This window comes from Podarcis cretensis, assembly GCF_951804945.1.
Source record: "Podarcis cretensis genome assembly, chromosome: 2".
Lineage (NCBI taxonomy): Eukaryota > Metazoa > Chordata > Lepidosauria > Squamata > Lacertidae > Podarcis > Podarcis cretensis.
In genome coordinates this window covers 15,068,650-15,080,989 of record NC_137171.1, presented here as the reverse complement: position 1 = coordinate 15,080,989, position 12,340 = coordinate 15,068,650, and the positions used below count along the sequence as shown (strand labels likewise).

General features: G+C 41.1%; 1 protein-coding gene and 1 long non-coding RNA gene across 4 annotated transcripts in view; both read left to right on the top strand.

The window, feature by feature from the left end:
- The window catches only part of LOC307210505, a 349,261-nt gene that overhangs the window by 29,325 nt on the left and 307,596 nt on the right, over positions 1-12,340 (top strand). The gene's annotated exons all lie outside the window — the stretch shown is intronic.
- RACGAP1 (Rac GTPase activating protein 1) overlaps positions 1-12,340 on the top strand; it is a 65,686-nt gene that overhangs the window by 32,765 nt on the left and 20,581 nt on the right. The window contains exons 1-2 of one of the 3 annotated variants that reach the window (XM_079966374.1): positions 54-209; positions 11,789-11,888. In XM_079966374.1, coding sequence (XP_079822500.1) covers positions 11,804-11,888 — 85 coding nt within the window. In that variant the 5' untranslated portion in view covers positions 54-209; positions 11,789-11,803. Of the gene's footprint in view, positions 1-53; positions 210-3,451; positions 3,600-11,788; positions 11,889-12,340 lie in introns of those variants that run through there. The other 2 variants (XM_079966373.1, XM_079966375.1) reach the window with 2 other exon arrangements.

The window sequence follows — 12,340 nt, the reverse complement described above, 5'->3', positions numbered from 1 at the left end:
CGCGGTGTCGTCACGCTCAGCTTCGCGGTGCCAGTACGGCGCAGCCAATCGGGATCTGGAGAGGCGTCAGGCTGGCGCGATTCAAACTGGGAGGCGGTTGCCAACGGCTGTGCGAAGCCGTTGGGTGACTGGAGAGCGCCTGTCTCTGCGGGCTGAGGGAACAACGGTTCCGCGACGGCAGAAGGGCATTTCCTCTCACGCCGACGCCGGTAGGTAACGGGGGTGGGTCGGCGGGGGTCTCTCTGGTCCCAGGCCGTCGGGGCTCTTCGAGGACGCTTGGCGTGGAGCGAACACCTGACAGAAAAGGAGTGAAGTGGTTGGAAAGAGCAGGGCGGGCGTCCTGTAAATAATTGAAATAGCATTATTATTATTATTATTATTATTATCATCATCATCTATTAATAATAATAAAAAATCTGCGTAGTTACGAAGATAACTAGCTATTGTGGGGCGAGAATGTGGAAGTTTCCAAATTTCTCCCTTCAAGTGTACTTGTGTCATATATTTTACTTACTCATTTATTTTATTTATTCTGCCCCCCACTCCATGAAACCTTCCCGCCGCAGAAAGTATTGCCAAAGGCTTGTTTTTGAAAAACACACACATATATATTCACTTCTGAGGAACGGTGATGGGAGGCGAGGCTTGATGAAGGTTTCTAGGTTGGTGATTTCTAAAGCTCCTGAAAGCTTGCGCATCTTGATCTAAATCCCCCAAATTTATTTTATATAGTTAAGTTTTTACCTTTCTCTTCTGTACATTTTATTTTATTGGCTGGTGGCTGATGCAAATAACATTTATTTTGATTCTTGGAAACACGAACAGCCCTGTGTTATCCATCTTGAGTTCCATGATGAAACAAAGGAAAGAAAAGTACGAATAAACATTAATAAGATATTATGGGAGGAATCTGCAGGCGTTGGGAACAGATAGGGAGAAAGGGCAGAATCCATATAGGAAACAGAACACATTCAGTACCTTCAGAGTGTGGCAATGGATGAGCAAAGATCACAGGCAGGTATGTTTTAGGACCTGAAAGCAGAAAGATAGCGTGGGCAGGCCACCCATAGGTTTTTGAATGTCTTGTGTGGATTTTTTAAAATTTTGTTGTCCTGTATGGGACAATGACAATAAAGATTATCGTATCAAAGGTATAGATAGACAAGTGAGTATTTGCTGGATACAAGAGTAAACAGGAGGTCAGTGTAAGGAGAGGCATCATGTGAATCTTGAGTAATGAGAGAGGTGGATTTGTTTCCAGAGTGAGAATGGGCATTCAAAGAGGAGATTGTTATAGCCACAGCTAGAAGTGCATGAATTAAAGTTTTTGCTGACAGTGGAGGGCCGGATTTTTGCAAAATTGTCTTTGGAGAAATGACCTTAATAGAAAGAATAGCTGAGGGCAGAGAACAAAATTTCTGATGGACCCCAGTGGAGTAGAGGAAAGCTGAGGAAGAACTTCCCTCTGTGAAAAGGTTGAGTGAGTAATAAGGTCAGGACAGAGTTGCAAGAACCAAGAGCATAAAGGTTATCGAGAAAGGTCAACTATATAAAATGTAGCAGTGCACTCTAGGACAAAGAGAAGTACTGTACTGTACTGTAGAATCATTTTTATTTGGCAGCAGAATAATCACTGGCCATTTTGGTGAGGGCAGAAGTCAGATTGTATGTGTGTGTTAAAATAAGATAGGAAGGCTGAGTCAGCAGGAATAAGTAGTGCGCTTTCAGGAGTTCTGAGGAAAGCACAGAAGAGAAACCAGGCACTGGTTGGGGATGGCAACATGGGTCAAGGGATTCTTTACCACAAGATGTACTAATGGCTGCCAGGTTGGATGACTTTAAAAGACGATTAGATAAATTTATGAAGCATAAGGCTGTCTGTCAGTGGCTACTAGCTACACTGGCAATGTTCTTCCTCCACTAATAGAGACATTATGGCTTGGAATACCAATTTTTAGCTGGTCCTTTGGCCTGATCCAGCTGAGCTCTTTTTTTGTTGTTTCTTTCTTTCCCCCCCTAGAAAATAGTGGCATGTTTGAATGCAGTACAGAAGGAGCCAGTGGAGAATTATAAGTTGATTAGATGGTGGAGAGGAGCGATAATGACAAGGCAGTGACAACCAGAAGTTGAAATGGGATAGGATCAAGGCTAGTCAATTTGCCAAATATGGGCTGGAATGCATCTCGTTCCTGCATGATAAGAACTTCTCCTTCCCTTCCTCTTTTTGCTAAAGTCCTTGCCCTGAGGACAGCAGTCCTGCTTGCAATTATTCCTTCAATAATCTGATAACACCTGCTTCTTTTCTGTGTCTTAGGAAATTCATTCTTTAAGGCCTTCTCATGCTGCTGTCTGAGCCTCCAGGGTGCAGGAATCGAGGAGCGCGGGTATCATATTGCCTTCTAATAGGTGCCTCTTGTATGATTGTGAAACTTTATGACAGTGTCCACGCTTAGACTTAAGCTTAAGTATGGTTTATAGCTAGTGTTATTAGTTTGTGCACGAGCTCCCTGTTGGTGAAAGCAGCTTGAGCAATTTCTCCCCAGTCCAGGGGCAGCAAACTATGAAGTATTGGCTTAACGTTTGCATCCAAACTAGCACTTGTGGCTGTTTTTCCCACACATATCACATTTGGGAACTTAGGTGTGTTCTTTGGTTCCTGATCATGGTCAATTAAGCTGATTTGCTTATGTCGCATCTGAAACTGGCCATTGTAATGTTACTGTTATGTTGCTGTTTATATGCCACCTTCCAGCCAAAAGATACCTACAAAGACAATAATGCAAATACAAACAATAAAATAGTACAAATTCAAAACATTTCAACAATGTTAAAAAGCAAACACATCCATGTTCCTGCCCAAAAGGCAAATAACATTCCTTACAAACATGTTAAGAGCAGGCAAAAATACTTAAGCAGCATCTTTGCTTTATGGGGGTCCCAGGTGGGGTGGGGCAAGGCACTGTGTCCCCTGTAGTAATGCCTGCCATACAGCATCTCTTTGCTATATGGGTATCTATATTACTGTCTGGAATAGATCTTATTGATACTCAACTGACAACATTTGGCTACTGGCTAATGAATTAAAATAATTTATAGGCAGTTTCGTATTAAAAAAACTGATGTGGTTTACCAACTAAAATTCCGTTATTGTTATTATTAAATTGAACCACTCTTCAGCAGCGGGTCCTAGGATGGTTTACAACCTAAAATTCAGAATACTCTCCTTCGCAATACTCTACGGTGTTCCCCCTCCCACCTGTCTCCACCCCTACCCCACCAGTGGTCTTTCAGGGTTCCATGGCCACTGAGCATGCTTAGCTTCCACTGGGTTATCTTAGTGCCCCCCCCCCCGGTTTAGGGGGTGTTAAGAGATTTTCTCCCTTATTTCTGCAGAGCTCAGATTGTTGTCTGTTTATGACCAAATTCTAATTTAAACTCATTGGTCTATGTGACCTCACTGAGCTGTAGAATTTCTGAATCTGGGCATTCCTGAAGATGCCTGTGACTTGGAAGAGGTTGAAATGGAGTCAGCCACTCAACATATGGGAATTGCCTATAACTAATCCTGTACAAGACTGAGCAGCTAGCTTTGACCCATGGTAAGAAGAACACCTATGATTTGCTGCTTTTTCTTGTGCCTTATCTGTGACCTTTCTGAAAACATGGCATTTACAAAGCTTTCATGGATTTGCAGAAGAAAGATGTTCTGTTGAGTAACCTTGGCTAACACATATGTATGGTGCCTGTCAAAAATGCCTTTCCATTCTCATTTCTCTGCAAAAGTTTTTATCCCTGGTTTTTCTAAATTTGCGGTATTTAAAATAGGTTTCTTCCTTCATTGTATTAATAATTTTAAAAAGGAAATAAGACTATAGGCCCACAGTGTTTCCTATGTGGATGAAATAGTGACTATAATTGGATTGAAAATGACAGTACTACTTTGCTGCTATCCAGTATGTATTTACAGTAGTGCCTCGCAAGACGAAAAGAATCCGTTCCGCGAGTCTCTTCGTCTTGCGAAGCAAGCCCATTGACGGATTAGCATTATTAGCGGTTTAGCGGCTTTTAGTGGATTAGCGGCTTAGAAAAGGGGGGGGGAGGAAAAAACCCCGCAGGAACTCGCAAGACATTTTCGTCTTGCGAAGCAAGCCCATAGGAAATTCGTTTTGCGAAGCACCTCCAAAACGGAAAACTCTTTTGTCTAGCGAGTTTTCCGTCTTGCGAGGCATTCGTCTTGCGGGGCACCACTGTACTTAGGAGTTAGACCCATGAGTTCAGCAAATCTTACTTCTGAATATGGTATATGATTGTGTTGTTGGTAATAATGGGTAATATTTTAACGTAAGTATTTGGGGCAGGGGAAAAGAATTGTTTTGTGCTTCCCCAAGCGCAAGTAGTAGCCTTTTGCAGAATATTCAGACATGGCACTTTCTGCAGTATCTACTTGTATTAAAATATACAAGTAGATACTGGCAAGCTTTTATTGTTAAAGCAGCTTGCATTTACCCCAAGGCAACAGCTATGGCTCCTTGACAGCAGGGCTTATTGCAAGAATTTTGTTTACATTCCTGCTATTTCCACACCAGTCCTCATCCAAGCTAGTAGCCATCAAATACCACAAATGCTCATTTGAGCAAACCTCTTGTAGTCATCAGTGCCCATTTAAATGAATATCTTTAGGTATTGCCTTTACTCTGGGCTTTCATACAACTAATTTCTCACTTGACACAATAATCACATTTTTGTTCCTTTTTGCATGCTGTAACACTGAAAGCTTCAGCCAGTTGTACAAATGCATTTCTCTCATTGGTCCAGATTTATAGCTGGGAGAGAGAAGGTCATATCTGGATTTTCTTGGTCTGGCGTTTTGAGTAGTTCTTTATCAGCATTACATCCACCATAGTCAGACTTACAATGATATAAGGAGTGCAGGGTTACTTCAGCCTGCAGATTTGGAGAGCCATTAATGGTGGTAATTTTGTCTGGAGTGGCAGAAATGGAAGAGGGAAAGGAATAAGGTGATAAAAAGACAACAGGCAATTTCTTCCAGGGAAAAAAATGTGACATGGGCATAGAGATTGCCAGCCTTTTTGGCCCATGATCACATACTCATGCTAGTTGTTTCTTTTTGCCCCTCTCCTGGATCAATCTCCCCTTCTGTCTTGGAAAGACCAAATAAAGGGAGTGAGGCAGAAAACACCCATCCAAGGGATCTGGGTAAAAGTCAGTTTTCAGCAGAATTAGAATAAATATGCTTGAATTTGCATCATGTGAAGTGTAGTTTGTTAAGGGTGCTCAGAATTGTAGCTCTGAGAGGGGTAAACTAGGAGACAAGTGGCTTCTGGGACCTGAACTGTGGGTGCCAAAATAGGTCTACTAGCCACTGGGGGGGGGGTCGGCAACACTTTATTTATTATTTTGAAAAGCATGAACTAATACGCAATTCACATGACACATTGTTAACATCGCATTGTTAACAGAAATTGTTAATACATTTTTAATTTGGTGTTTATAATAAAAATATTGGTACCAAACTTCATTTTTCAAAACACTGTACTCCAGATCTTTCTAAACATTTCATGTTGGTGACACTTTAGACATGCAACACTTTGTGACACAGTGATTCAGTTTTACTAGCAAACCGGAGGCTAAACTAACCCCTTTCCAGCCCCTTGGGGAGCATTTGTGCGACATGCTGACACATTAACGTATTGCGATACACAGTTTGGAAAGCTCTGCTCTACTCTTTATTGTTAAACTCCTTAACGTATTGTCCTTAACATATACTTCAAGGCTTCTAAGCACATACATTTCTGTAATCCTTGAGTGTCAAGGTGCAGAAAATGGCACCCAGACCTCTTGAGGTGCTTGCAAATGGACATTCTTCAGGCACAAAATGCGCCTAGAGCCCTGCTAATTTCGAACCCTGGGATGTGCCCTCTCTGCTCTCTGATTCCTGTGACATCCCCCTTTCTTCAATCTACCTGGTCATTCCATGTTCATCCTTCCAGTCTTCCAAATCACACCCCTTTCTCTTCTTCCTTCTTAGTCACTCAGTTTTCTGTTCAAGCTACTTAGCTGCTAAGCTGAGTATCAAAAGCACAAAGAGCTGAAACGAAATGAGAAGGAACGCTGCTTCTCCAACTTGCATCAATTCTATGTATTTTTCGAGGGTTGGGGTGTGGGGAAGATAGCCACCCTTCCACCTCTTGCTGAACTGTGTAGCAAGCAAGGTTGGAATTACTTGGGTTTTGGCTTCAAGGTGACCCCAGAATTAAGTTCTCGAGACACCTTAAAACCCCCATCTAATCCTTGGGTAGATCTTACAATTTATTTCCTAATGGTGAGGTATATAGAAGGGTAATGTATAGGCATCAACTGTAAGTCTGAGAGTTTTTCTTATTGCATAGCATTAGCTATGTGGTATGTGATTAGAGACTTGGAAGCATTCATCTATAATGGAAAAAAATAATTGTGGCATTTTGTTTGAGTGGGGCAGAGAGGCAACATTCTTTCAAAAACCTGTTCTTCCTGCAGAGCTGAAAACAGGGCTGTTTCTACTTTCCTTTTTGTGCTTTCCATAATTTATATTTCAGCTGCTGGCATAAATTGCTAAGATACCAATATTTAGACTCTTGATAAAATAGTTGGCATTCCTGTATGCAACCTACTAGAGAGGCTAGCCTTTTCTGATGGTTCAAGAGGCTGAAGTGGAATCTGTTACATGTGATTTTGAATAACAGACTTAAACTTTTCCCCATTGTAACAGTTGAAAGGTTCTTGGGCCTGGTTCATATGTGCTAAAATACTGCATGTGGGGTGGTTGCAGCTACATTGAGAAATAAGTGATACATGAACCAGTACAGTCATACCTCGGGTTAAAGTTACTTCACGTTGAACATTTTCAGGTTGCGCTCTGCGGCGATCCAGAAGTAATGGAACGCATTACTTATGGGTTTCGCTGCAGACACTCAAAATGATGTCATGCGCATGCGCAGAAGCAGCAAATCGCGAGAGGCGCTGACGCGAGTTGCATTCTACTCAAAATGCAAACGGGACTCCGGAACGGATCCCGTTCGCATCCAGAGGTACCACTGTACCTGTAGTATTATGTTGTTGCACATCACCCCAGTCTCCACGCAGTAAAAGATTCCAGCTGCTAGTGCTAAATATCCCAAGTTTGTAGCTTGAAGTTTTACTTTTATTAAGTTGAAACAGAAGCTCTTTGGTTAGGTGTGGCCGTTGATTCTGACCATCATGCAGAGAAGTTAACGCAACGTGTTAAGTACTAGAGTAGTCTGAAATTGGCTTGTTTCAACAAACCCTAGTTAAGATTAAGTACAGATTGTCTAGGTTTGGGTGATGCAGCAAGTTGTGGTTAATAAATAATGGAAGCAAAAGCTTTGGCATTTCTTGTGGCTCTGTCAGAGAGAGAGCATGTAAACCCAGAGGGATACTAGGCTCATTTTTATAACAGTAAACTGCGATGTGACATTATGTCCAGGGTGGATTTGATTTAAATCAAATCAATTTAAATCAGTAGTCAGTAAGACTTGATTTAAATCCCTTTTTTACAGAAAGGTTCACCCTTGCTGGCATCCTCTTAATATTGACAACCGGAGGAAGGTTTCATTTTTGGAATAATAAATTTTTACAGTTATATCAAAAATTACTGATTTGGTTATACTATTTGAAATACATAGACAGATAATTATGAAATTATTGTGAGGTTTAATAAGTTAACTGTTTATATTTGGACAACTTTTCTGCTATACTTTATTGGAAGGAGAAAAATAACCATTTTCTTAATAAAAATTTAAACAATTTATTTCACTAAAACAATAACATTATAGCCTATGGATCCAAGTTTGTTAACTAATGTGGTTAAACGATTTTTTAAATAAAAAAAACACCATAGGCTGAGTTTTAGCACACATAAAAACTTAAAACAAATCCTTATTTCCTGATGAATAGGTAAAGGTAAAGGTACCCCTGCCCGTACGGGCCAGTCTTGACAGACTCTGGGGTTGTGCGCCCATCTCACTTAAGAGGCCAGGGGCCAGCGCTGTCCGGAGACACTTCCGGGTCACGTGGCCAGCGTGACATCGCTGCTCTGGCGAGCCAGAGCCGCACACGGAAACGCCGTTTACCTTCCCGCTGGTAAGCGGTCCCTATTTATCTACTTGCACCTGGAGGTGCTTTCGAACTGCTAGGTTGGCAGGCGCTGGGACCGAGCAGCGGGAGCGCACCCCGCCGCGGGGATTCGAACCGCCAACCTTTCCATCGGCAAGCCCTAGGCGCTGAGGCTTTAACCCACAGCGCCACCTGCGTCCCTCTATCTGATGAATAGCCTTTGGCTATTATGTAACTTAAATAGAAAATTATCTTTAGAAAGATTTTTCCTCCAAAAGCATTTTATTTTAAAAATCCGATTTAAATTTTTTTAAAATCTCATATATATATATATATATATATATATATATATATATATATATAATCATTGATTTTTATCCGTCCTGATTATGTCTGAATCTAGCGCAGTGACTGACCCAAGTTCAGCTAGTTAGCTTCATAGCTGAGATCTGGATCTCCTCAATTCTAGTCTAACACCCACTGCACTGGCTTATTTATTGAACTCTGGAGTTGTCAGAAATCACAACTTGTTCTGCAGTCTAACAGTCTACAGTATATACAGTGGTATCTCGGTTTACAAACATAATCCGTTCCAGAAGTCTTAAACCGAAACATGCTTTCCCTAATGGGGCCTCCCACCACCAGTGCCCTTCCACCATTCGGATTCCATTCTTAGACCTGGGTAAAGTTCGCAAACCGGGACACTACTTCCAGTTTTGCGGAGTTCGTAAACCAAATCATTCTTAAACCAGACTGTTTGTAAACCGAGTTACCACTGTACTGTAAATTCAATGGTTTTCTTTTAAGCAGTGTTAGAAATTAGCCAGGTGCGTTTTGCTACTGGCATAGGTCCAATTGTGACTACGTGGAGATTTCTGAGTGTCAGGTTGGCGACCACAATTTTAAAACCTCTGTCATAGTTCATAATTACAGTGGTACCTCGAGTTACAGACGCTTCAAGTTACAGACTCCGCTATCCCAGAAATAGTACCTAGGGTTAAGAACTATGCTTCAGGATGAGAACAGAAATCGTGCGGCGGCAGCGGGAGACCCCATTAGCTAAAGTGGTACCTCAGGTTAAGAACAGTTTCAGGTTAGGAACAGATCTCCAGAACAAATTAAGTTCTTAACCCGAGGTACCACTGTAATACCATTTCCCCTGTGCGTGTTTCTTCTTCTTGCATACAGGAACAAGTGAGTTGTTGTAAGAGCAAGCTACAGTCAAGCAATGTAGTTGAGATCGTAGAATTGTAGCATTGGATCTGGCCCTCAAGGGTCATCTAATCCGACCCCCTGGCGAATAGATATTTTGTTGAGGCGAATGTAACCTAGATTTAAGGTGTCATCTGGCACCCAGCTTATATATCTGAGTTTTTAACTCTACTTTTAAGAGTATTGCTTGAAGCATGTGGGGAGTGAAAGTGTGGGGGCAGGGGCATGGCCAGAAATTTCTATAGAAACCTCATCCCATTCAGCCTTTTAGAACATCTAAAATCTTACAAGCTGAACAGCTACTGTAGCATGCTTGCTCAGTCAGGATGCTTTTTGTAATTTGCACTTAAAACATTTTTCTGTGGCCTTCTTGCTGTGAAGGTGGTGTTTTGTCTGCAGCAGATGCCAGCAGTATGGTACAATGCATGTGTTGGCCTCTACTTGGTGATAATTTATTAGCCATAGTTCCCATACACATTTCCAGCAGCTACATGGATTGAAGAAGCAATTTCCGCACTGCTGAACTAGCAATTTCTCCTTTAATCACTGCTATGATGTCACAGGCTGTGCTGCTTGAAAAATGAGCTGACCATGTCATGGATTTTAAAAGCAACTTGAAACAGGAACAGTAGCTTGCAAAAATAATTTTTGAACCCCAAGCCTCTTCAGAGATCTCACCAAAATACACCTTTTATATTTGTTAAACATTGCACTAATTTTAGGCTTCACTTGAAACATTTCTAATCCTCCAGATGGTTTTGACAGAAATATCCTGATTTGTATTCCAGCCCATTGAGAATTTCGAAGCATCCAGTTTAAATTATTAATTTAAGTCAGATTTTCTATTTTGTAGTTCATATATTTTCTGAACAAGCACCTTTGTTAACTAGTTGTTTGGACAGTGAAAACATTGCACTTCAGCTAAGCAGTCATTTAATACTAGCTAGGAATATACTTGGAAAAATATGGATACGCAGCAAAAATGCATTTTGCATATAGACAGCTGCTTTCACAATTATCCCATTTCTCTTAGCAGTGGATTTCTGATTAGCTCCCTCTGGACTGATGCCAACCAGCTATTTAAAGATTAAGGCCAGGATCCTGTGGTAAAGCACATTTTCTATACTGTGTAGATTTGTAAAAGTAATATATATTTGTAGCTTTCCATAAGATTAACACACATAATTTGTTGTCGTGCTTAATTTACCGTATTTTTCCATGTATAAGATGCCCCCTATTTTGGGGGACTCAAAATTAAGAAAATGGGGGGAGATTGCCCTCGTGTATAAGACTACTGCCGCTTTTAAAACATTTTTTTAGGTAAAAAAAACAACCCTAGTTTTATATACAGAAAAATACAGTAATTTTGGATATTATCTCCAATGTTAAATTAAAGGCTGTTTTTAATGTGACTCTTAGAGTGTCGTGAATTCAGTTATAAAATATTAGCTTGGGGTTCCGCTGGTGTAATGGGACTTTCATTTTATCTCTTCACCCTGCAAGCACCCCCAAATCTGCTCCAGGGGGTACCTCAACCCCCTGGAGCTGATTGTGAAATTCCTTGCATGCATGGAAGCCTGTAGTGCCAGCAGAGCTGCAGTGCTGGATATGGCCCATTGAAAGTTAAACTTCCTTAAATGTTTGTATTTGTGTTCCACTTTAAACCAGTGATACTTAATTTTTAAAAACTGTGCCCAAACCCGAGTTCTCTTCCTTCAGATCCTTCCTCTAAACTTACATTTTCTTGATGCCTTTGACTTGGTTATTAAACAAAGAGCGATATTCAGCTAAATTGTTGAGTACACAGAATGAGGTCTGCTTGTGCAATGGAACACCCCCTCACCTAAATCTGCTGCAGAGGGTTGGGGGAATCCAAAGAGCAAGTTTGGGGGGCATTGTCGGAGGGAGGTATGTTTCTTGAGTGGACCTCACTTTGTACATGCAGACCCCATTTAGCCCAACCTTGAATTAAACTATTAATTTCCAACTAACACAATCAAAGTACAGAATCTCCAACATTTCTCTGAATAAAATTGACACATCCTAAGGAAAAGCTGGACTTCCTGGGATTAAATCAGAAACTGGGGTGGCTTCTATAAATCTGGTTCTATCCCTGGAAAATAGGGACCTTCAGAGGGTCTGAAAGTATTTGCATCTTTGTGCCTTCCTTATTGTCTGTTCTACAGTGTAAATACGTTGTGCTCCAGGACCTATTTTGTGCCTATAAAGTTTTGTAAAGCACTTTATTCATTGTGTTAATAAAACAGCGCTGCATGGTGTCTCACATTGAGGTTGCAAATGAGAAGGGATGTTGATGTCTTTCAGCAAAAGACAGCATCTATAATGTGTTGATTCTTAAATTGCAGACTTAACCTTGCTGGTAAGAATTGCTATGTCTGGCAGAAGAAAAGGGAATAACAAACCAATTTCTGAATTATTTCAGTTTCTAGGCACAAAGATGGAGACCCCAATGCTGAATTTACGGAATATCTTTGACCAACTGATACGCCAAGCAGAAATCCTAAGTGAAGGCAATGAATTACGTAAGTTGTCATCTTTGTAGATGTTGTGTAAGTGCAGAAATCTATAACCTATTCGTAGGCTTTTTCCTGCCCTGTTATTCAAGGAGTCTCTTAGATGACTTGGTTGGAGTGAGATTTTTTTAATTTCTTAGAGCATCCAGTTAATATGTTAAATTACACTGGAAGCTTGATGATTGGGATAATGCCTTGCTTCTGTAGAAAACTGATCTGCATACCAGCTAGTGGGTTTTGTAGAATGTGGTTTCTAGGCAACCAGGCAGAACATGTGGTTAAAACATTACAGTTCCAGTAGTTACCTTATTTTATCTGTTGCCTTAGGGATGTGATGTTACATTGCCATGTACTATTGCAGGTCTCAAAGAGCCCAAGGGAAGTCTAGTGCTGTGTCACAGAGCAATGACATCCGTAAATAATAGTGGTGGAGGGGGCATTGGCTGGAGGCAGGTTTGTCC